Genomic DNA, 22,900 nt, shown 5'->3' with positions numbered 1-22,900 from the left:
AAGCAATCAACCGCCAACCGCAGTTCAAGTGCCTCAGCGGCTCAAAGGGGGGCTCATTTGCTGCTGTTCTTTGTCATACATGGTCGTTCGGTGAACATTTGGTTGAACAAAATGAGCAATTTCAATAACTCACGTTCATTTTTTGACAAACGCATTCTTTTTTTGACATTTTACAGGCAGAATGTGAAATCAACTATTTAAAGAAGATATCCGTGGCCGACCTAGAAGGGAATCAAAATAGCTCGGCCTGAATGCTTGGGTGCACTTGTTTTTTCATGAGATGACTTGTTGGTCAAAGTAGGTTTTGACGTGCGTCTGAATCCACTCAGCTGTGACTCTGGGACCAGCAGGCCAGCCGGCCAGCCCAGTTTGTTAACTGGTTTCATCTCGACTAGTGGACCTAAATCTGTCCTTGGTGGTTTTAGGTGTCATGGCCCATGCTCTGGACGAGAGCCAAGCTAAATGCTGCTGTCAGCGGATTGAATCCATGCTGTTTAGAAAGCACTCTTTCTTCCTCTTTCTCCATCGTCTTCCTCTTCCTCCTACTGCTCCTCTTCCTCTTTATAGCCTCAGCAGATCCTCCACCCAATGCAGCCGGTCACTCTGTGTGTGTCTGCTTTATGTATGTGTGTGTGTGTGTGTGTGGGCATGATATATGAACCTTGGGTCTCTCTGGTGTTGCATAGCCCTGATAATTGTATATAAATAATGGTGTATATTGGGAGCTGCCAAGAAAATCATGATAACAAAACATCAGTCAAAACGTCATAGTTGCATTTTTGCGGTTGAGATTCTTCCATCTGTGTTTAAAATGAGGATGTTTGGCATTTAAAATACACAATACAATGTAAAACCTTCCCATATGCTCTTACATTGTGTGTGTGTGTGTGTGTGTGTGTGTGTGTGTGTGTGTGTGTGTGTGTGTGTGGAAGGACATTATGTTGTTGTCTGCCAATGTGTATCCCTGGAGGCTATGTCTTGCAACTCTCTAGTGAATTACTGACACATATACACACACACACACGCACACACGCACACACACACACACACACACACACACACACGGGTCACAGGTCACAGAGGGTAATAGGAGAGTAATATGATGAGACACAGAGGTCATGTTCACGGTCAGCCGGTAATATGGACCGGTGGCTACTGGGTATATGTCATATTTGGCAGTAGGATGCACTAAAGAAGAATATGATTTCATGGTCCCTTAAGAAACAGGAGGGCGTGGTTTTTAAAGGTTTTGACCTTGTTAGTACCGTTCCATTACCTGCATGTTATTAGCTCAAGCATTCACACGTAGTCCTGAATTGCTGTGTGAAATATCTATTTCAAAATGTTTTGTTAGTGAATAAACTAAATAGCCACAATGCCAGCATACCGATAACTGCCATATTTCAAACATCGTCAGTATCGGCCTCAAAAACCCAGTGCACACACAAGTACATCAATACTCGTATACAGATGTATGTTGATTATATGTAATTAAAATACATTTTACGGAGATATATCATGTAAAAGTAACTTCATATGTGCTTGTGCACACACATTTGGCTATCTGGAGTGTTTGCCAACCCACAAGCTGGGAAATTAGACGACCCAGTCAGTTTCTTTGAGGGCTGGCTCGATCAGTAAAACATGAGAGTCAACCAGCCATTCAGGTTTGGCCCATGAGAATGTACCTTCTGAGCATCTCTACCCACGGACTGACAACTACCTTTGCAAAGGTGTGCCATCTTCTTCACCAAGCCAATCAGAGCAGAATTGACTTAAAGAGACAGGCGCTAAAACGGAGCGTTTTCAGACAGAGGGTGACTACAGGTATATTCATAAAAATTGTATTCTGGTAGAAAACCAACAATTTTGAACCTGAAAATGAGCATGATATGTGTCCTTTAAAGGCTACAGAAAAAAACAGGTAATGTAAGATATATATGTATATATATAGTATATATTTCCTGCATATATTTTACTTTTTATTCAGTTGAATTCATAATAATGGTGCTATAATTATGCTAAGTCATGGTGAACTATACTAGACATTTCATATCATTGTAAATTGATGCCATTTGAATTTGTAGATTGTCGTTCAGACTAAATGAGGAGCTTTGAGGGCATTTTATTTTTAGCTCTGGGAGCTTGTGATTTTATATTTATAGACTACATTAAAAGCCCTATTTTCAAACACGAGAAGGACGAGAATAGTGTCGACAGACAAGGAGGGTTTCCCCAAATCCAGACAGATCCAAACTAAATACTTTTGTTTCTGCACTGGAATCCGGATTACTGTCATGTTCCCTGCTACACAGTTATGGGATATGAGGATTTCAATAACCCCATGAACACATATATCAGTCATAAAGAGACTGACGAATACTTTTTTTTCCTCCTCTTCATCTTCGGTCGTGCAGAGTTAAGTCCTTGGCTCGGTTATGGTGGGAACCAGGAAGAGATTGCGGCTTGTTGGCCAGCCACATCTGCTTTGGTTCTCTCCTCTGACCATGACCACGCTTCACACGGCAGAGTGTGTAGTCTACCATCGAACACCAACCGACACACACACACACACACACGCAGCCTCACATGTCTTGTGTCCCTGCAGCCTTGCAGCAAGCAGTGCTTTCATGTGGTTGAGCGCCCCGTGGCGTGACTCTTTCTAAATGTACAATTACGGTTTGTGACAAGTTCAAATTCCCAAAAGACGGCGTTAAACGATCGGTGCAGGTCTGTCCTGGTGGATCTGCTTTTAAGACCACTACCAGTACCTAGAGAGTCTCTGCTTCGATGCCAGCAGGGGATCTGAGTGAAAATGCGTGCGCTCTGTCTTAGACTTTGGGCTGCATGTGTTCACAGATGATGAGGTGCCCTTCAGGTGAGGCCCCTACCAGTTTAGCACACCGTTGTCCGTGCAGTTTTCACTACGTTTTCAATGCTGAGAAGTTTGATGTTTTTTTTATATTTTCTATTCACACAAATACAGAGTCATCACATTAAGACATCCGTTTGAGTTAGTATGTGCTCAGTGCGGTGTTAGTATCAATTTAGATGATGTAACAGTGTATCATCAAATCTCACTACTTGATTCATCAGAATGTGAGCATATCGCCCTACAGCTCAAACCCCCGTCAGTTTGACTGTCATTACCAATTCATCTGACTATTAGTTCATCAATGAATAGACTGATAATTTGGTCTACAATATGCAATATCCAATTTCCTGAAGCCCAAGTTTACATATCCAAACTGCTCGTATTGATGAAACAGTCCAAAGTCCAACGTTTAGTATCATTGTAGGTTAAGAAATCCAGCAAACACTCATATTTGACAGCCGGATTATTGTTTTGGAATTTCTTTTGAAAAATATGATTAAAATCCAAAAATGAAGAAAATGATAACCCATTCATATCGATTATTCAACTACTGATTTACTTTCCTACAAGATCTCTCTTGTTTTTCTTGCTGCTCCAAAACACGTCCCAACCATGAAGCGGACATTTTTTTTGCTGTCCAGTAGCAGCTGGCATCCAGGCCACAAAGGTCACGTTTGGTCTCAACAGAAGATGCCTTTTTTTTCCTGATGCCCCCAAAGTCGTGAAGGCTTCACTGCTGCACCGTGGCCCCCGATTGTCACCTCACTCTGGGATTTGCAATTAACCATAACACATTGAGACTCAATGCTCACAGTACAATGCATTGAAAGCTTTCATTTAGCAGTTGAATTCGTCGGTTTTTCTACTCCTGGGGAAGCAAACGGTGTCTGAGGCCCGTCTGCTTCCTCGTTACATAAAGCAGCGAGCTGGAAAAACAACAACAGCATGGGAGAACTGGGAAAGAACTGGTCTGCGTCCTCACAGAGACTGCCCGTTGTTGTCCAGCCCGTTTATGTCCTATGACTCTGGGCCATGCTGCAGAACTGAAGATGCTCTGTGGAGGCATATCATTAGACCAATGCGTGGCGTGTTTGTGTGTGTGTGGTCCATGGGGACTTCCCACCGCCGGGCCGTCGTTAAAACAGAGGCCCCCGGGGTGCGCGTCAAAAGAGGCCGAGGCCGCTCTCATGTCGTCATGGCTCCTCTGTGGCCGTCAGTCCAACCGGCCTTCTTCGCAGCGGACATTTTGACTAAAATAAAAAAAGCTCAGGTGCGACTAATAACACGAACCGTGACTCAGCCACAGCGGCGTGACGGCAGGCCGGCGTGCACAATACCAGAGAACCAAAGCAGCCGAAAAGAATTCCGCTGTCGGTCATTTTTGTGTCTATCATGACGAGGTCCCTCTGGGTTTTGCAGAGGGTCAGACATTTATTACATTTATACATAAATGTATTTATGCAAGGAAGCGTGTTAGTGTTAATGTTAAGCTAGTGTTAATGTTAAGCTAGTGTTAATTCAAAACACGTTTTGAATTAACACTAGCTTGGTAAAATGTCTTTGTATCTATCTGTGCTCATGTCATGCAGTGGATGAGCAGTTAGGGATTGCTATGTTTCTGCTGTTTCTTTGAATGCACATTCACCATGGAAAACATCCTGATAGTCGTGGCTGACTTCCGTCTGTCCGTCTGTCCGTCTGTCTGTCTGTCTGTCCGTCTGTACATCTATCTGTCTATCTGTCTGTCCGTCTGTACATCTATCTATCTATCTGTCTATCTGTCTGTCCGTCTGTACATCTATCTATCTATCTGTCTATCTGTCTGTCCGTCTGTACATCTATCTGTCTATCTGTCTGTCCGTCTGTCCGTCTGTACATCTGTCCGTCCGTCTATCTGTCTGTACGTCTTTCTGTCTGTCTGTACGTCTGTCTTTCTGTCTGCCTGTCTGTCTGTCTGTCTTTCTGTCTGCCTGTCTGCCTGCCTGCCTGCCTGTCTGTCTGTCTGTCTGCCTGTCTGTAGGTCTGTACGTCTGTACGTCTGTCTGTCTGTCTTTCTGTCTGTACGTCTGTCTGTCTATCTGTCTGTCCATCTGTCCGTCTGTACATCTGTCCGTCTATCTGTCTGTACGTCTTTCTGTTTGTCTGTCCGTCTGTCCGTCTGTCTTTCTGTCTGCCTGCCTGCCTGTCTGTCTGTCTTTCTGTCTGTCTGTCTGTCTGCCTGCCTGCCTGTCTGTCTGTCTGTCTGTCTGTCTGTCTGTCTGTCTGCCTGTCTGTCTGTCTGTCTGTCTGGAGCCTATGATTTCCCAATCTGAAAGCAGTGGTATTGGCACACGCGTCCACCTGGGCCCAAAGATGAACTCTTGAGAATGTTGTGGTCAAAGGTCATTGTGACCTCACAAAACACATTTTAGGCCATAACTCAAGAATTGATGAGCAAATGAGCTAATATGATGGCTTTTTCCTTTTTTGACTCTGGCTTTCTGTTCTCTCAAAGATTAGTCCTAAGACAGTTTTGCAATTGGTTTCTGCACACATTTGAGAGCAATAATTAATCAAAAGTAATCTTTATGTGAGGAAGAAGCGAGCCGGGCAGGGAAAGTGATGGAAAAGTTGCCTCATTGACGTGCATGGTTGAGACTTGAAATGGTTCAGATGAACCTTGGAACTTTTTCTCCAATGCAAAAACAACCGTGTAAAATATTCAGTTTCATAAGTAAAAGGTGCCGAAGTGCCAGCCCAATCACAGGACGCAGTAAAGGAGCATCTCCCTCGTTAGAACTTGTTAAAATCTCCGAGGTGGTTTGGGCCCCGGGGCTCGTTAGAGCCGGCAGAGATGAATGGGGAGGACTGGTCGGGGGAGGCGTGGAGGCTGCTGGGAGCCAGCCAAGACAGCCTCTCTCACTGAGCCCTTTGTCAGGCCTGTCAAAGCCTTCTCATCACACTCAGCTGTTCACTGTAAAACACACTGATCCTTATGAACAGGCCAGAGACAGAGAATAACAATGAATGTGGCAAATCAATATTCTCATTCATTTCGACTGAATGAACAGAAAGTTCTCTTCTCTTCATGCTCTATATATCACATCTTTAATTTGAGAGAGAGACGTGTTTAGTTTGTATGTGCTTCCTTGGGGTGGGGGCTTGCATGGCTGTGGTATCAGACTACAAATGGAGCTAAAGGGTTAATGTAACAGTGTATGACGTTCAAATGCTCCTCCTTCGTGCCAGAAGCAGCAGAATTGAGTAGAAAGGTACAGCTGTGGAGGAATTCTGAGAAATGGAAAATTACAATGCAGCATCTGCATTCTGCCATAAAGAAACTCCGCCCCTCCTCTCCATCAGCACTGACAGGCTCTTCGTCTCGCAGCATCTTGTAGCGCTGCTGCGCAGCCCCGCCCCGCCTTGCTTCCTGTCAGTCAAGTGTTTGTGAAGCTTTACATTTAGACCATCTTCCACATTGCACGCTGGGCAAGGACAACACAACATCAGCAACAATTTGTGACACGGAACAGTCCATTTATAACAATCATCTTCTGGACAGACAGCTGAAGGATGTGCATTAGTTTGCAGGTTGTTGGTTTACTGAAAGATAGTTTACTGCAAGCAGCTTCCTGCTGATCAAAGCGGTGAGACTGAACCCAAACCGTGACGTTGCAGGCCGCTTCATCAAAAACAACGAGATGAATGAAACTAAAATGCTCCACGGAGCGGAGGTGAACCAGAGCCGGTGGACGGTCCTCCATGGGTTTGTCACTACGAGCATTTGACCCACTGGTATTGTACAAAATCAATATTGTAATAATAATAAGTGCAGCTTCCATGTCAGCTCTTGAATTCTTCCCGGTATGAAACTCTGGAGATCAACAGTAACGCGTCTAAAGCCACACATTGTTGACGACTTTATTCAATTAGACTCAGATAATGATGTCTTTCAAACTTCTGCTCCCAGGGTTGATATTTTAGGGCTCACTCCGTCTCATCTGTTTGGGTTTTCATCCGGCTGCATGCATGCCTCCCTGAGTGCTGAGGGTCACGGTAACTGTCACTTACACTAAGTGGTCCGACGGACGCACCTCCAGCATCGGCGGCCCCTTTCACACGATTGGAGCGGTGCAGATAATAATGACACTCAGGCCAAAAAGGCCATCCATAAACCTATAAGAGCCTGAGTGATTGATGGCTGCTTGTGACCATACTGCCCAATGACAGATAAGGTAGAGGGCCACGACCTCGGACTTGTCTTTTTATATCAGTGTGCTGTCTCTGTGTGTAAATCTCTGCCCACAAAACATGATTAATTCCTGAACATTTATGATTATGTATAAAAAAAAACACAGCGTTGGCTAGGTAGAGGTGAAAGAGGACCACGTTTACTCATCATAGTGAACTGTAATGTTGTCTGTGGCTCTGGAGAAGCTTGAGGAAATAAGTCTGGGGAAAGAATTTAGGCAAGCAGGCAGCATTATGGGAAGTGTAGTCATCCAGTGTTTTTGGCGCTTCATACATACTTTTAATACAGGAAGGACAAAATTGAGCATATCTTGGCCTCTGCTGCCTCCACCTTTTTTCTTTCTTTTAGGTTTGATTTTTGCAACGCTTCAACTTTCTGAAACCGTAAAGCCGATATTCCAGTTTGTTTTGCTTCTTTCCCCTCCCCATCTCCCATCTTCCACTCCTGCTGCGATGCAGCGGCGTGTCGTGTAGCGACTGACTACGTGTACACATTCACGGCTTCCCCTGTCCGCCGTATTACACGACATTCATCGGTATTGTTTTGCCCCCAAAAAAACATGGTGCAGACATCCCGTCGGGCAGATGTTTCACTGATAGGGCGTCTGTGCTCTCTGGCCTTGCGGCGCAGAGACACAACAACACACAGATGGTTTCCTTTTCCCCCTCTCATCACTATGTTTAAACTGGAATTAGCTGCTGCACTTCATCAATTATGCAGCGAGGGAGCCTCTGTCTCCTCATCTGCATGCGGATCCTTTTCCCTTTGAAAACAAAGTGCCATCCGATGTGTTTTTGAGAGGTGTTTCACTCAGGAGGAAACCATGACTCTGCTTATCTACTGCATGATGCTTTTTTATTGAAACAAGTGCAAAACAAGTACACTGTCATCAAATAAGTGACGATTTCTCCCGCGTTGGTTCTTCTTCAGCTCCAAAACGTGACGAAGGCTTAGTCTATATGTGTGTCGTAGTTAAGTCGTTTACGTGTGAGACGTGGCAATGTGAAGTCGACGTTGGTTTTTCACACAGGACTCGAACAGCTGTCTCCCGTGTGAAAGTTGTGTTTTTGGACCCAACCATCCACCGTGAACTACTCCCAACACTGACTTTATCACGCTTCTCGCGACACCACCTGACTTCCTCCTTCACTCCCCCCCCCGCAACTACGGCCATGCCGAGGGTCATCGTCTGACACGGTGGGCCTTTGACCAAGCTGCTGCATTTGATCAATCAGTGCAGCATACCATGTCCGGTGAACCGTGTCCTGAGGGAAACCTTCCAAAGTCAGATGGGTTTTCCAACTATGGTTCAACCCAACCTCCTTCGCAAAACAGCTTTTAACAGCGCCCTAATTTTATGCTATTTTCCCCTTAAATATTTGATCAAAGACCAATCCGGTGCTGCTATTTTTTTCTAGTTACGGTAGTCTCGTTCGTCAGCAGAATATCTCAAAAAATATATGGATGTATTATGATGAATGTTGTTGACAGAAATGCCTCAGGCTGAGGAATAATTTGACATTTTACTGATGCCCGGATGGTAACAGGTGACATATCCGTGAAACAAAGACAGCCCTTATATTCTAAAACCCAAGGAGATGTTTGCAGGCTGAAGAAATCAATTTAACTTGAAAGTAAAGTGACTGCATAGTCCAGGCCCTGTCGGTTTGAATTATTTATTTGGAAAATAGTGAAATCATTAGTGTATCAAATTGTATTTTAAAGCAGGACAGTGAGCCCTATGTACAGTAAGTGACAAAAGCAGGCAGACCAAAGACACCATTCTCTTTGAGAGACGTGGATATAGAAAATATGGAGCATTTTTTTCTCTCATTTTTTTCTCCATAGCCACCCGTGACAAATAAAATGGGAGTGTGATCCACTTTTTCAAAACTCCAAGCCAGTCGATTATACATACGAAGCACTGTGAAATTAGCCCCTTTTGTTTTGTTTCTCTTTGAATTGGCTCGATTATACAAAAAATAAAATAATCGGGCTAATCCCGACATCCCTCCTCTCCGCCTGCCTCCACCCGTCCTCGCTCTCCCCTCTGTCTCTCTAGCTGGATTTCATCTGTTTCCCTGTCTTGCTGTTGGGGGAAACAAAGGGAACAAAAGGCCGAGAGGAGACAGTAAGCTTCTCATCCACTGCAGTGCGTGGTGGAGTGGAGCTCTCAGCAGAGCGCTGGGCAGACTGGTGGTGCTCTGAGAACTAGGCCAGAGGACTGTTGACAGCACCCCAGAGTCCAGAGTCAGGACCGGATGAAACGGAGGATTACTTCAGGAAACACCGTAAGAGGAAAACGGGAAGAAATATAGTCGATATATTGGTCCGTATCGGGAATGAGGGATGATTATTGGAGGGACAATGGAAGGGTCGACGACACTGTTGGATAAGACACATGGACTGAAGCATTGTTTACCATTTATTTGTATACACACACACAAAAGAGAAGGGTTGAACCTGATTGATAGAATATGAAATGGCACTCCGTTTACTCAGAAAACACACACGGTGACTGCAGGAGAACGTCCACACATCTACTGACGATCCTCATCACTGATCAGATTCTCCTCATAATCCTATTCAGAGGTTTTCTTCAGTAACACAATTTATCCAGGTGATTTTTGTATGTACGCTTCTCGTCACAGTGCAAACGGAAGCTAGTAGCTAGTAGCAAATAACTTTTTCTTGGTGCGGCTTCATCAACATGACAACAAATATAGAAGACTGACCCGACTGGATTACCATTTTGTGTTTGCTTCATTTATTCCGCATGACACTTTGTTCTTTTTGGCACATTTCTTGTTGTGGGAAGGTGTTATTTTGCCCCCAACCAATCAGTAGCGAGTGACACATCCGATGTCCCTTTTCTGCTGTAGCGGATGCGGGGGATAACTTCACAGGTTTTTTTTCTTGTTCTTTTTAATGTGAAGATGACGTCCCGTTCTTAATCCGGCCTATTAACTCTGATTGGTCGACTGTTTCTCCGACTGGCAGAAACAGCAGTCAGTGGGCACAACACCAGATCTATTTCTATCACTTCAGCAGTGTTGGGGGTGGAGTGGGGGGGGGGGGGCTCATTTGCAGCCCATGGGAAACCCATTGTCTCCATGACAACATTAAACTTCTTGTTAATGCCATCCAAAGCATGGTGATTTCCACTGTTGAAACAAAAAACGTGAAGAATATCCCTTGACGGTTTCACACTATCAATACATTTGTGTACTCGAATTTGTCCCATTAAAATAGTTCTTGCTTTATATCCCTGGAACATTGATGCTCTAATCTGAAATGTTGTACTCGAGGAGAATTGCCCGTGTGAGTGTGAAGAGTGGACCAGCATGCGAGTGTTGAAAAAAGTAATTTATTCAGATCTGCCACAAAGAGGAGAAACGTAAACACTTTCATTAGGTTTATCACTTACGGTCCTAATTAATGAGAACAAACCGTCCTCTACTTCTCTGGAGAGTGAACAACACAGACCAACCAGCTCGCTGTTTCTCAAGACCTTCACTGTCTGTGGCCAATCAGGAAGGAATTTGTGCCGCTTTAACGCCATTAGAAGCCAACATTTGCAGTCAAATGGCAAAATACATCATTAAAATGCAGGCATAACACGTGACTCGCATTACAGCAGCAACAAACACAGGACTTTAACCCAGGAGACCGGTGTTCGGTTCCCAACCAAAGGTCTTGACCAAGAGTCAGTATGTGACGGTGTGGAAGGAGAGCTTTCTGAGCGGAGAGACTAAACAAGAGTGAACAAACATATCACAAATTCACAGTTCAGGAATGTGCAGCATCCTCCCATTCAGATATATTCAGACCAGGAAAACCTGTGGACATGCGGGCAAAAACACCAAAACAATTTCAAAGTGCATTACGCTTCTTTCCAAAGGAACTATACTAGATCTGCAGCACCACTGACATTGTTTTCTATATTTACAATATATGGCTGAGACATGTGACCAATGAACCAAACAAAATCCATCCTCCATTGTCAGTGATCATCAGCTGTTTAACCTTGTTATTCAACAGCACCAAGGATGGCATGGATAGAGGAACGAAGGAGGGATGGTGGCGTAAAAGGAAGGAAAGGAAACAAAATCTTTCAATCAAAGATTGTTCAGAAAAGAAGGAAGGAAGGAAGAGGGAGGAGTCTCACACGGTTGCTGAGCTTCGGACTGAAGTTACAGCCACACCAAAAGTGTCAATGCTGCCAGAAGCCAGATCTCCGGTGTGATTGGTTATCGCTGCGATATTCAAAGCTCTCTGTGATCTCGGCCGCCTGAACGCTGCAGCTCGCCACATTCAGAGTGGCTCCATCCTGACCGAGGCTAGCGATTAAGAAAGGGGAAGGGAGGGAGGGTGAAAGGAAGAGAGACAGGTGAAGAATCCAGGGGAAGTGTGCAAAGACAGGAAAATGTCCCTCGTCTCATCCCATAAATGTAACGCGAAGACACATTGGGATTGTGCACGCCCCTTTGACACGAAACATAAGAATCTGATGCACGCTAATATTTAAAGTGATATGAAGAAGCAGAGAGTGAGGATGTATTTGTAGCTGTGATACATTTACACAGAGATGACTGTCTGTATATACGTGTGTGTGTGTGTGTGTGTGTGTGTGTATGTGTTATGTGCAGCTTGGAACACAGGACCCAAACGCCGTCAACGATGGAAAAGCAACTTTTATTGCTAAACAGGATTCCAAAACAGGATTCCAAAAAACCAGGATACAAAACATGCACACAAGATCTTCCACGATCTAGACAAGACGAACCGACCAAGGGGAATGACATGAACAGGACTTAAATACAGAGGGCTGGTGCAGGTGATTGGACACAGGAGGAAACAATCAGGAACAGGGCAGACAATCACAGGGACAGGAAGTGAAGAGAAACAGAGGACACGAGAGACAAGGACTTCAAAATAAGACAGGAAACAACACTACAGATCCTGACATAACCCCCCCCCTCAAGGGGCGGATTCCAGACGACCCAACACAGTCCCCCAGGGTGGGTGAAGGGGAGCCGGAGGCGGGACCAAAAGCCTGGCAGAAGAAGTCCAGGGGACGGGCCGGAGGACGACCACCAGGAGGACTGACCTGCTCCGGAGGACGGGCAGGAGGACGGCCACCAGGAGGACTGACCTGCTCCGGAGGACGGGCAGGAGGACGACCACCAGGAGGACTGACCTGCTCCGGGGGATGGGTAGAAGGGCGACCACCAGGAGGACTGACCTGCTCCGGGGGACGGGCAGAAGGACGGTCACCAGACGGACAGACGGACTCCGGAAAACCGGGCTCAGGGGAACCGGGCTCTGGAGCCGTAGGTCGTGTCAAAGGAAGCGGCCAGGGTGGCGACCGAACACAGGGAGCCTGAGTCGGCCGGGGCGGCGACGTGACCCGGGGAACTGGGGTCTGCCGGGGCGGCGACGTGACCCGGGGAATCGGGGTCTGCCGGGGCGGCGACGGGACAAGGGGAGCCGGGGACGGCCGGGGCGGCGACGGGACACGAGGAGCCGGGGTCGGCCGGGGCGCCGACGGGACACGAGGAGCCGGGATCGGCCGAGGCGCCGACGGGACACGAGGAGCTGGGGTCGGCCGAGGCGCCGACGGGACACGAGGAGCTGGGGTCGGCCGGGGCGCCGACGGGACACAGGGAGCTGGGGTCGGCCGGGGCGCCGACAGGACACGGGGAGCTGGAGTCGGCCGGGGCGCCGACAGGACACGAGGAGCTGGGATCGGCTGAGGCGCCGACAGGACACGAGGAGCGGGGGTCGGCCGGGGCGCCGACAGGACACGAGGAGCGGGGGTCGGCCGGGGCGCCGACAGGACACGGGGAGCTGGAGTCGGCCGGGGCGCCGACGGGACACAGGGAGCTGGGGTCGGCCGGGGCGCCGACGGGACACGAGGAGCTGGGATCGGCCGGGGCGCCGACAGGACACGAGGAGCGGGGGTCGGCCGGGGCGCCGACAGGACACGGGGAGCTGGAGTCGGCCGGGGCGCCGACAGGACACGGGGAGCTGGAGTCGGCCGGGGCGCCGACGGGACACGAGGAGCTGGGATCGGCCGGGGCGCCGACAGGACACGAGGAGCTGGGATCGGCCGGGGCGCCGACGGGACACGGGGAGCTGGAGTCGGCCGGGGCGACGGGACAGCATCGGCAGGAACCGGCGGGGACTGCGGCCGAAGCAGGACCCTGTCTAACGCCTGGAGGGACTCCATCATGTCCCGGAAAGCGTCCTGGGACAAGGCAAAGGAAGCAAGGGCCGGCCGGAAGTCCAATAGGTCCCAGGAAGTTGGGGTTGGCCGGAACACGGAGGCGGCAACAGGAACAGGCGAGGGCTGCAGCACGGAGGCGACTGCGGGAACCGGAGTAGTCTGCGGCACAGAGGCGGCAGCCGGAACCCTCCACCGACGCGGTCCGGAGGTTTGCGCCCCCCACTCCGGGGCTGGGCCTGGGTGACCTCTGCCCCTGGGGCTACGAGGCCCCCCATAAGCCAAACGGGTCCCGTTGAAGGGGTCTGGTGCCGAGACCCTATGGGGGTTGTAGTTCCCCTTCTGGAGGCTACGAGGGCCCCCATAGGCCAAGCGGGTCCCTTCGAAGGGGTTTGGTGCCGAGACCCTATGGGGGTTGTAGTTCCCTTTCTGGAGGCTACGAGGGCCCCCATAGGCCAAGCGGGTCCCTTCGAAGGGGTTGTAGGCTGGGTCCATTCGGGGTCGGTTCGTTCTGTTATGTGCAGCTTGGAACACAGGACCCAAACGCCGTCAACGATGGAAAAGCAACTTTTATTGCTAAACAGGATTCCAAAACAGGATTCCAAAAAACCAGGATACAAAACATGCACACAAGATCTTCCACGATCTAGACAAGACGAACCGACCAAGGGGAATGACATGAACAGGACTTAAATACAGAGGGCTGGTGCAGGTGATTGGACACAGGAGGAAACAATCAGGAACAGGGCAGACAATCACAGGGACAGGAAGTGAAGAGAAACAGAGGACACGAGAGACAAGGACTTCAAAATAAGACAGGAAACAACACTACAGATCCTGACAGTATGTATGTGTGTGTGTGTAGGAGGCAATCATGCATGCCCTGCTGACTTTTTTGGGGGAGACAGAGGAAGTGGTGATGTAATAGTATACAATCCCAAAGCTTTTTTTTCTCACACTCGCTGTCTCCTGCTACGTGTCCCTCGCAGACACACACAAACACACACACATGAACACGCACACACACACACACTACACAGCGATGTATTTGACCACCCCCCCCGGGCCAGCGTGACACCCCTACAATCATGTGAGCGCAGTGGTTGACGTCGCTGTCTTTGAGCCCACCGGGCCGACACAAAAAACTCTCTCAGGCTGACGTCCTTAAAACTTGGTTTTCATGAGAATTCACAAAGCACATGTTTGACCTCGGACAGACAGGCCCCGTCTTTGTGAGGTCGCTTCCCCAATTTCAACCACGCAGACCTATAAAGATCCATCAAAGAAAAGCGTCAGCGTTTTTAAGAACCGTATTTGTTTTGTGCACCACAGATGGACATTCATGACATGTTCTGTTATGTTAGGACTTCTTGTAAAGAGAGGCCCGCTGCCTTTTCTGGGTACGCCTCCGTTGCGTTCGCATCCACATCCACATCTCATAGAAATCGTAGGTTTCCTGAGGGGTTATAGAGATTTAATAGAATTTGTTTAGCGTCTCATCATATTTCATAGAGCATGCGTCTGAGTGGTAAAAAGGAATCTGGGCCAGGGTTAAAATGCTGAGTGTTCACGCGTATCCAGTGGCTTTATGAACATACTTTATTAGAGGTGAGACCACGAAGACGGAAAAGAAATAATACGTTTCCTCTCAGATCTCAGACTAGTTCGTTCTAGAACACAAACCCACACAGCACACAGTCCCTGAGTATGTTTCCTGCTGTCGCAACGTCTGTTCAGGGGCTGTTTGAGGTGAATAAACACGGACTGGACATCGATAGCGCTGCTGCATTTCCACTGCCTCACATTTAAAGGGAGCTTAGCGCGTGACTTGGTTTCGTTAAAGTGAAATGTTTCAGGTAGTCATCCATTTAAAGTACTCTACCTCGCAGTGTGTGGAGGTGTGTCGGTCTGTGTGTGTGTGTGGGGGTGGGGGGCATCTGAATGTAAAGGAAGCAATCACAGTCAATCATCACTTGGTCACTTGCCACCAGGCTCTTTTACCGGATTGAAATGCACAAAATATGCTGATGAGATGCAGGGCTGCGTGTGTGTGTGTGTGTGTGTGTGTGTGTGTGTGTGTGCGTGTGTGTGGAGGAGGGCATGGGCACTTCAAACTGCCTGCAAGGGGGAGTGTGTATGGATGGTGGAGGGGTAGCTTTTGGTACCAAGGGGAAATAGGACTGTGATTTCAGACCAAATTAAGCCACATCAAACAGGCCAGATCAAAGAGTATACAGCCCTCACTGTCTGTGCCAGTCTGACATCACGACAGGATGCCCCGGCACACACACACACACACACACACACACACACACACACTCCTTCCTACTCTCGCTTTCATTTTTCATTATCCTCTGCATTTCCTTAAGTTTCTTATTTCATCTTGCCAGATTTCTCGTATCCTTATGTTCCTGTTCCGTATCTTCTGTCTCCCCCACCTCCCCTCCTCTTTCCACCCGCGCCCCATGCACACAATCCGCTGGCATTTAACAGGGTTGTAGGTTAACCTGGATCAAGTATAATGTAAAGTGTGCTGAGGCTGAGGGGGGTGTGATAAAGCAGTCATCCAGTCTACGGGAGGGGGCTGGGGGGAGCATCCATTAGAGACGGCTTAAGCTTTCATTTGAGTTCGCAGTGCCGGCTGCTGTAGTCGGACCCTTTGATGCTGCCTGATGCCAGTGTCAAGTGATCTGTATATATATATATATATATATATATATATATATATATATATATATATATATATATATACGTGTGTGTTTTGGTAGACAGATGAGATGCTTGCATGGGGAGGAGAGGAGGGGTGGCTGCTTTCTTTGGTGGACGGGGGGTGGAACCAGGGGTAGAGTAGGATAGGGGTGTGTGTGAGTAGAAAAAGAGAATTGTGAATTTGATCAATGACGAAAGTGAATGTTAAGGAGGAGAACAACGTGTATGAGATCAGGTTATGCCAGGAATAGAAAATAATATTCATAACTTTTTTTTTGTGTACCTGAAAACTAAGATTCATTGTGTTTTTGCGGCCTTAGAACGAGCCGTTTATCTCTGCATGGAGAGAGTTCGTAATGTTGCACCGTCACGTTTCTACGGTAGTCCAGAAGGGACACACCGCATACTTTTGCATTCCTACGTCCCCTGAAGGCCACCTTTATTTCTCCCACGTGCTTGGAAAGGGGTGAGCAGAGGGGCTTTCATTTAGATGCAATGTACAATCTCACCACTGGAGGACCCTGGCTTCTACACACTGCTCCTTTAAAGTTAGTTAATTACCACTAAGAAAGGTCTAAATGAAATCCAATCCGGTTTCATTTCTCAAACATGTATTCACTTTTGAAGTATTGCTCTCTCTCTCTCTCTCTTCCTGCCACCCACTGTGTGTGTACGATATGTTATTAATCAATACTTCTGTCGATATTAATGTCCATTGTTGTCTGTGTGTTGCCAGTGCTCCTATCCTGTGTGGGAGGACTTCACTGCCAAGGCCACCAAGCTGCATTCCCAGCTCCGGTAAGTTTCTTAACAAACAAAGTAAAACATTAACAAATGAATTCATTTTCTAAAGCGTAACACTGAATTTTTTAAGGTACATTGAACTAAAGAATTTTAGGATGAGACAGTCATACTGTCAATATTGTGTTTTAATTGTTTTAATTTTTTAATTCTTTTGGCTGATACTGATGCTCATATTTTTTGTGTGAAGTAGCCATTCCTTGAATTAACAAGAATTCTGAAAACAACAGAACATTTATAATTCTAATACCATTTTATCTTAATTAATTAATTAATTAGCGTTTATTTTTCCTCTAGAACCACTGTTCTGGCTGCTGTGGCCTTTCTGGATGCCTTTCAGAAGGTGGCAGACATGGCTACCAACACCAGAGGTAGGACAACAGCTATGTGTGTGTGTGTGTGTGTGTGTGTGTGTGTTTGTGTGTGTCTGTGTGTCTGTGTGTGTGTCTGTGCATGTCAAAGAGAGAAACAATTCCCAGCTGGTTTGTGTCCCTTTGCCTTCGCCCTGTTGAGATTTTTATCAACCAGCCTGCACAACTCTCCTTAAACTGATGAAAGTGTTTCCAAAAGCCTGAAGGTACACTTTGTCCCAAACTTTAGAGCAGTTGATCTGCATTGTTTACAGACACGATTAAAACAAAAAAAGACGTATTCGTAACGTTGAGGGCAGTAAAACCTATTTGTGTAACGGGACGGATTTTGTCAGTTTTCCATTGCATCGCGTTGCAAACTGTGTATTTTTTGTTGCAACCAGACACAAGAGGGTGGAGCTTAGCACAACCGAACACTGAACAAAGGGGGACAAAAATTTGTCAATTAACTTCCATGAAGGGAAAACACACTGTGAAAGGGTGGACATGAAACTAGAGATTGAGACCATAAACTCATGTTTACAATGTTTACTGAGGTATAAATCAAGAGAGAAGTCATTTTCTCATAGACTTCTATACATTCTTCTTTTTAACCTGATCGAGTCGCCCCCCTGAAGGACACCAGGTTTCAGGCACCTCCTCATTCAATCTACTGTTTGTAGAAGCTTGAAAATCCTGAATTCAGAGTTTTATTATTGTGTTTTTAACCTGTGGTGCCAGTTGATGTTTTGGTGCGCTCATAGTTTATTTCTCACGACTTGCCGAACTAACTCTGCGTAAAGACCTGCTTCGCGCTATAATTGGTGTACTCTCACAAGCCCATGTGTTATGTTGGCCAGCCAGACCCAGGGCATGTGTTAGAAAGTGTGGAAAATATACGTTTAACTCATGTTTTCACTGTTTTTAGCAAGTTGGATCAAATACTTTAAATGTCCATTAATCTATCGTGATATTGTGCCGATGTGTCTTCTACCCCCCTGCTGCGAGCACATCCTGGATTATTTGAAAGTGTTAATGCAAACTGTGCTACACTCTTCTTAAAGGGATGGTGAATGGACTCTATTTGTGTTTTTTGGCTCGGCATTCTTGATATTCCCTGCGTGGGCTTCGAGCTGGCTGCTAGTTTTAATAAAGTGTGCGCTGGGAGCTGAGAGGGTCAGACAAACACTCACCGCCCACTGCAGGCCCTCTGAATGCTACAGCAGCACTGAGGGAGGACCACTGTGGCTGTAACACAGGGACTTTCTCTTCCTGTCGGTACTTATTAGGTGCAGCTGCCAGACAGTGGATGTGATGTTGATGTGTGTGTGTGGGGGGGGGTATGTGGGGGGGGGGGCAGGGGGGACCCCACAGAGGAGGATACAGGAAGAGGAACGTGCTGCTTTTACAGGCCAGACAGGAAATCACCGAGCTCCGTCAGCTCATTACGCTGCAACATCACTCCCACCGAGAGGCCGTGCTATCACACGGACGGCGTTGCCGCGCAGATGGAGGCAGAGGCGCACCAGAGGCTCCTTGTACTCTCCGTGCTGATGAGTCAGTGCCGACGGAGTCCATTTGTCACGTTGCCGTACATTCGCTGCTCTTTCGCAGTGTGTGATGTCCTCTAATAGATTCGTTAAATGGATGGAGGCAGAAGACGGCGCCAATAATGACGCTCTCTGTCTTCCTGCCATTCGCCGTGTCAATGTGCCGCTTATTACAGTGCCCGTGTGTTTTGTGTGTGCGTGTGTGTGTGTGTGTGTGAATCGAGCCCAAAGGGTACTGACGACCCTGTGCTGTGCTTTTGTACCCACTCTCACATTTAAGAGCCTGCGTTGGCCGCGTTTCCATACAGCCTGTCAAGCAAGTTCTATGTCAACCAAAGTGTATTTATAAGGATTATGGTGTCGTGAAATGTGACAGTCCACTCCAAAGGCACTGTATAGCCACTAATGATATACATATTTAATCAGGTTGAATATACCAAGTCTTGTTAGATAGTTGACAAACTCATTTCCCCTCAGCTATGTGACATATCTTTCAGGAGGTTAACCTTCGTGGCTCAATGGGGCAATGTGGGTCGGTCCATCAATTTGGTCCAGACTGACATTTTTGTGTTGCCGTGAAAGTGGGCACAGCCGTGATGGCCTGCCATGAAATGTATGATGTTGAACTTAGGATGAATCGTATGATCTCTTAACATTGTTTCTACTGAAACACGGACGACATTCCCATCAGCCTCAGCTGTACTCTTTAAGCCAGTAGCACGCTAAACAAAGACGTGTTTACACATATCTACTTTAGCATGCTAGCATTGTGAGCGTGCTCGTTGCATGAAGCCGATCGGAACCGAACCCCGGCTGACAAACCGATGGTGAGAGTATGCATTATTTTTAATCAAACACAGGTAAATATACTTTGTCTTCTAGTTGATGATTTAGGAGCCGCCAATGTTGATAAGAAGGAACAGTCGTCGCTCCGTGTCGTCTCGCACACACCTAGGCCAAAACTCCACTGGCCTTAACCCATCTTCCCAGGGGTCTGATGGGTTAAGGCCAGTGGAGTTTTGGACCCAGAAGCAGAATTCTGACAGAGGGTTTGCAAAAGTTCACTGAGGCAAGCTGAGGAAATGGACCGGAAGAATGAAAATATATCATAAATACAGTCGGGAAGCAATCACACTAGGACACATGTCAGGATTAGATGACAGAAAACGCTGGACTGTTCAATAATGTGTTGTGTTACATGGTTGTCTGTATGATCCATAGACAGGTGATAGTACATAGCTGTATACTCTCTATATAAACTGTTTCAGGTGGCCAGTGGGAAATAGTCCCTCCAAACAGCAACTCGTGGTTCTGACTCGCTGGATCACGGCCACGCCTTGTTTTTCTGCTTTTGGCACCAGATATATTCAGCAGTCCATCTCGAACTGAAAACGTTCAAATAAGGCAGCATGGAGGGTGAGAGAAATTGTTTTCCTTGTGCTTGTGATGGCACGTGTGTGTGTGTGTGCGTGTGTGTGTGTGTGTGTGTGTGTGTGTGTGTGAGAGAGAGAGAGAGAGTTGGTGAAATTAAGCAGGAGGAAATGTGCAAGTGTGAGGGGTGAATTTGAGTGCACATGTAGGTGTCTTCTCCACTCCTGTGTTATAGCCAAAACATTCACTTTCCCCAGGGCCAACTGACTTTGTGTGAGTGTGTGTGTGTATGTGTGTGTGTGTGTGCGCGTGTGTGTGTGTGTGTGTGAGAGAGAGAGCATACCACAGCAAAATGGAAGCACATAAACAAACACACAACACGCCCACTGACCTGATGTGGGTAGATGGAGGCCCTGCCCGTGTCTGTGTGTGTGCGTGTGTGTGCATGTGTGTGTGTGTCTGTGTGTGTGTGTTTCCCATGTTTAAAGACCTGTCCGTGTGGCTCTGTTGAACCTCTCCTCTTCAGCCTTGCTCAGTGAGCAGACACACAGGCTGCCATTGACAGACAGCATTGTTTGTTCCTTCTATGTTGCATTTGAAAGGGATTTCTTGTCACTTTATTTTCTGCTGGAAACAGTTTGAGAACTTTCTGCTAAAAAGCTGAAACCCCATGAAAGAGAGCGTGTCCAAAGTGGGCTGCTGTTACATTCGAAGCAGCCGACACTTATCGGCCTCGCTGGCCTTTTTTTGGATTGAGTTGAAGCCACAGATTCTAAATTGTCTCTCGTTTCAGATGATTTTATATTCATCTGAAACGAGCTCATTCATAGGGAGAACAGGGACACGTCTGGCTTTGAGTGTGTGTGACTGTGTGAGGGCATCTCTCTGCTCGCTGACCAGCACCAGAGCTTTGTTCCATCCGACCACGACCCGACACCTTCATTTTGGTTAATGTCTTCAGAATTTAAATGGCTTTCAAACTGAAACCGAGACAGCAAGGCGTCCCTGGTCCCTCTCCATGTCGATATTAAGTACGTCATGCAGAAATTATGATACGGACGTATATAATGAACAAGATTGACTTCACTGAGACACATCTGGTTTGAAATAACTGTATTGGTATTAGGTAAGAATGTAACAAGCTGCTGAGCAGATGAGTCACAGACTTTTTAGTTTGTGAAGTCAGCACTGTGGATAGCCAGCACTATCCTAGAGATGTGTGCGTGTGTGTTTGTGTGAGTGTGTGTGTGTGTCTGTGTACCCATTTATAAGTTGTGTTCAGGGAAATCGCATGTGCACCACTTTCTGTCTTTCTGTTTGACTCATCAACTCTTCTCTCTTTATTCCCATGATGACAATAACGACGATGTCTATGATGATGATGATGATGATGATGATGATGATGATGATGATGATGATGATGCATCTTGTTTTATCGGCGACTCTCTCTCTCTCTTTTCGTCTCTTCACACCCTCTCTGCAGTAGCAGTGAAACCTGGGTCAGGTCTCTAACTATGCACACTTGGCACAAGGATCAGCTGTAAAGCTCCACCGTGTGTGTGACACACCCACACACACACACACACACACACACACACGCACGCACGCACACGCACACAAACACACACACTCAGCTCGCCATTCCTTGAATGCAGATTCATCTGACCAAGTCAGTCCAACTATACGTCTGTGCCATGTGATTGACTATATATTGACTATATACTGACTATATATTGACTATATACTGACTATATATTGACTATATACTGACTATATATTGACTATATATTGACTATATACTGACTATATACTGACTATATACTGACTATATATTGACTATATATTGACTATATATTGACTATATATTGACTATATATTGACTATGTATTGACTATATACTGACTATATACTGACTATATCCTGACTATATATTGACTATATACTGACTATATATTGACTATATATTGACTATATACTGACTATATACTGACTATATACTGACTATATACTGACTATATACTGACTATATATACTGACTATATACTGACTATATATTGACTATATATTGACTATATACTGACTATATACTGACTATATATTGACTATATACTGACTATATATTGACTATATATTGACTATATACTGACTATATACTGACTATATATTGACTATATACTGACTATATTTTTTTCCAATTTCTTTTCATCCGTGAAATGATCTCCGACTGTACACGTCATGAACATGAGTGAATGTTTATTCTTCCGCTAAACAAGAAGTGGGGCAGAAGCAACTTGAGAAAGGAGAAAGACATAGGCTGGAGAACTCATTTCCACCATGTTTATCTCCTTCAGTGACGCCACAGGAAGGGAGCCTGGGGAGGGCGGCAGGAAGCAATGAAGTTTATGGCAAATGTGGTCTTGATTTTGAGAAACACTACCACCAATAATACTACTGCTGTGACCATGGAGGCTAGAAGCGTTCACACTCATTTCCCCAAGGGAAATTAGAGTGTTTTTGACAGTTTTTGAATAAACCGCGACACACGGCACATTTAAGACCTGACGGAAAAAAGAAGAGCGCGTTGATTCCCTCTCAATAGAGAACGCTCTGATTTAAAGCACAGTGGCGTTGTGTGGAGAAGGACAGCTTGTGTGAATGGCAGTGAAACGCTTGTGAATTGTTCCAGTCCTCCTCAATGGAGTGACAAGACAGAGAAGTCGGCGCTTAAGAGAGCGGCGAGCGATGAAGACGGGAAACGGACAGAGGACTGCTGTGGGGAATTGTGTG

General features: G+C 46.5%; 1 protein-coding gene across 2 annotated transcripts in view; it reads left to right on the top strand.

Annotated features, from left to right (window-relative positions):
- mtss1lb (MTSS I-BAR domain containing 2b) overlaps positions 1-22,900 on the top strand; it is a 63,825-nt gene that overhangs the window by 4,221 nt on the left and 36,704 nt on the right. For both annotated transcript variants that reach the window (XM_034562679.1, XM_034562669.1), the window contains exons 2-3: positions 16,778-16,839; positions 17,140-17,213. In XM_034562679.1, the coding sequence (XP_034418570.1) occupies positions 16,778-16,839; positions 17,140-17,213 (136 nt within the window). The remainder of the gene's footprint in view (positions 1-16,777; positions 16,840-17,139; positions 17,214-22,900) is intronic.

Source organism: Cyclopterus lumpus, chromosome 3 (assembly GCF_009769545.1).
Source record: "Cyclopterus lumpus isolate fCycLum1 chromosome 3, fCycLum1.pri, whole genome shotgun sequence".
Classification (NCBI taxonomy): domain Eukaryota; kingdom Metazoa; phylum Chordata; class Actinopteri; order Perciformes; family Cyclopteridae; genus Cyclopterus; species Cyclopterus lumpus.
Note: the sequence above shows the minus strand (reverse complement) of the source record. Positions and strands in the feature narration are given on the sequence as shown.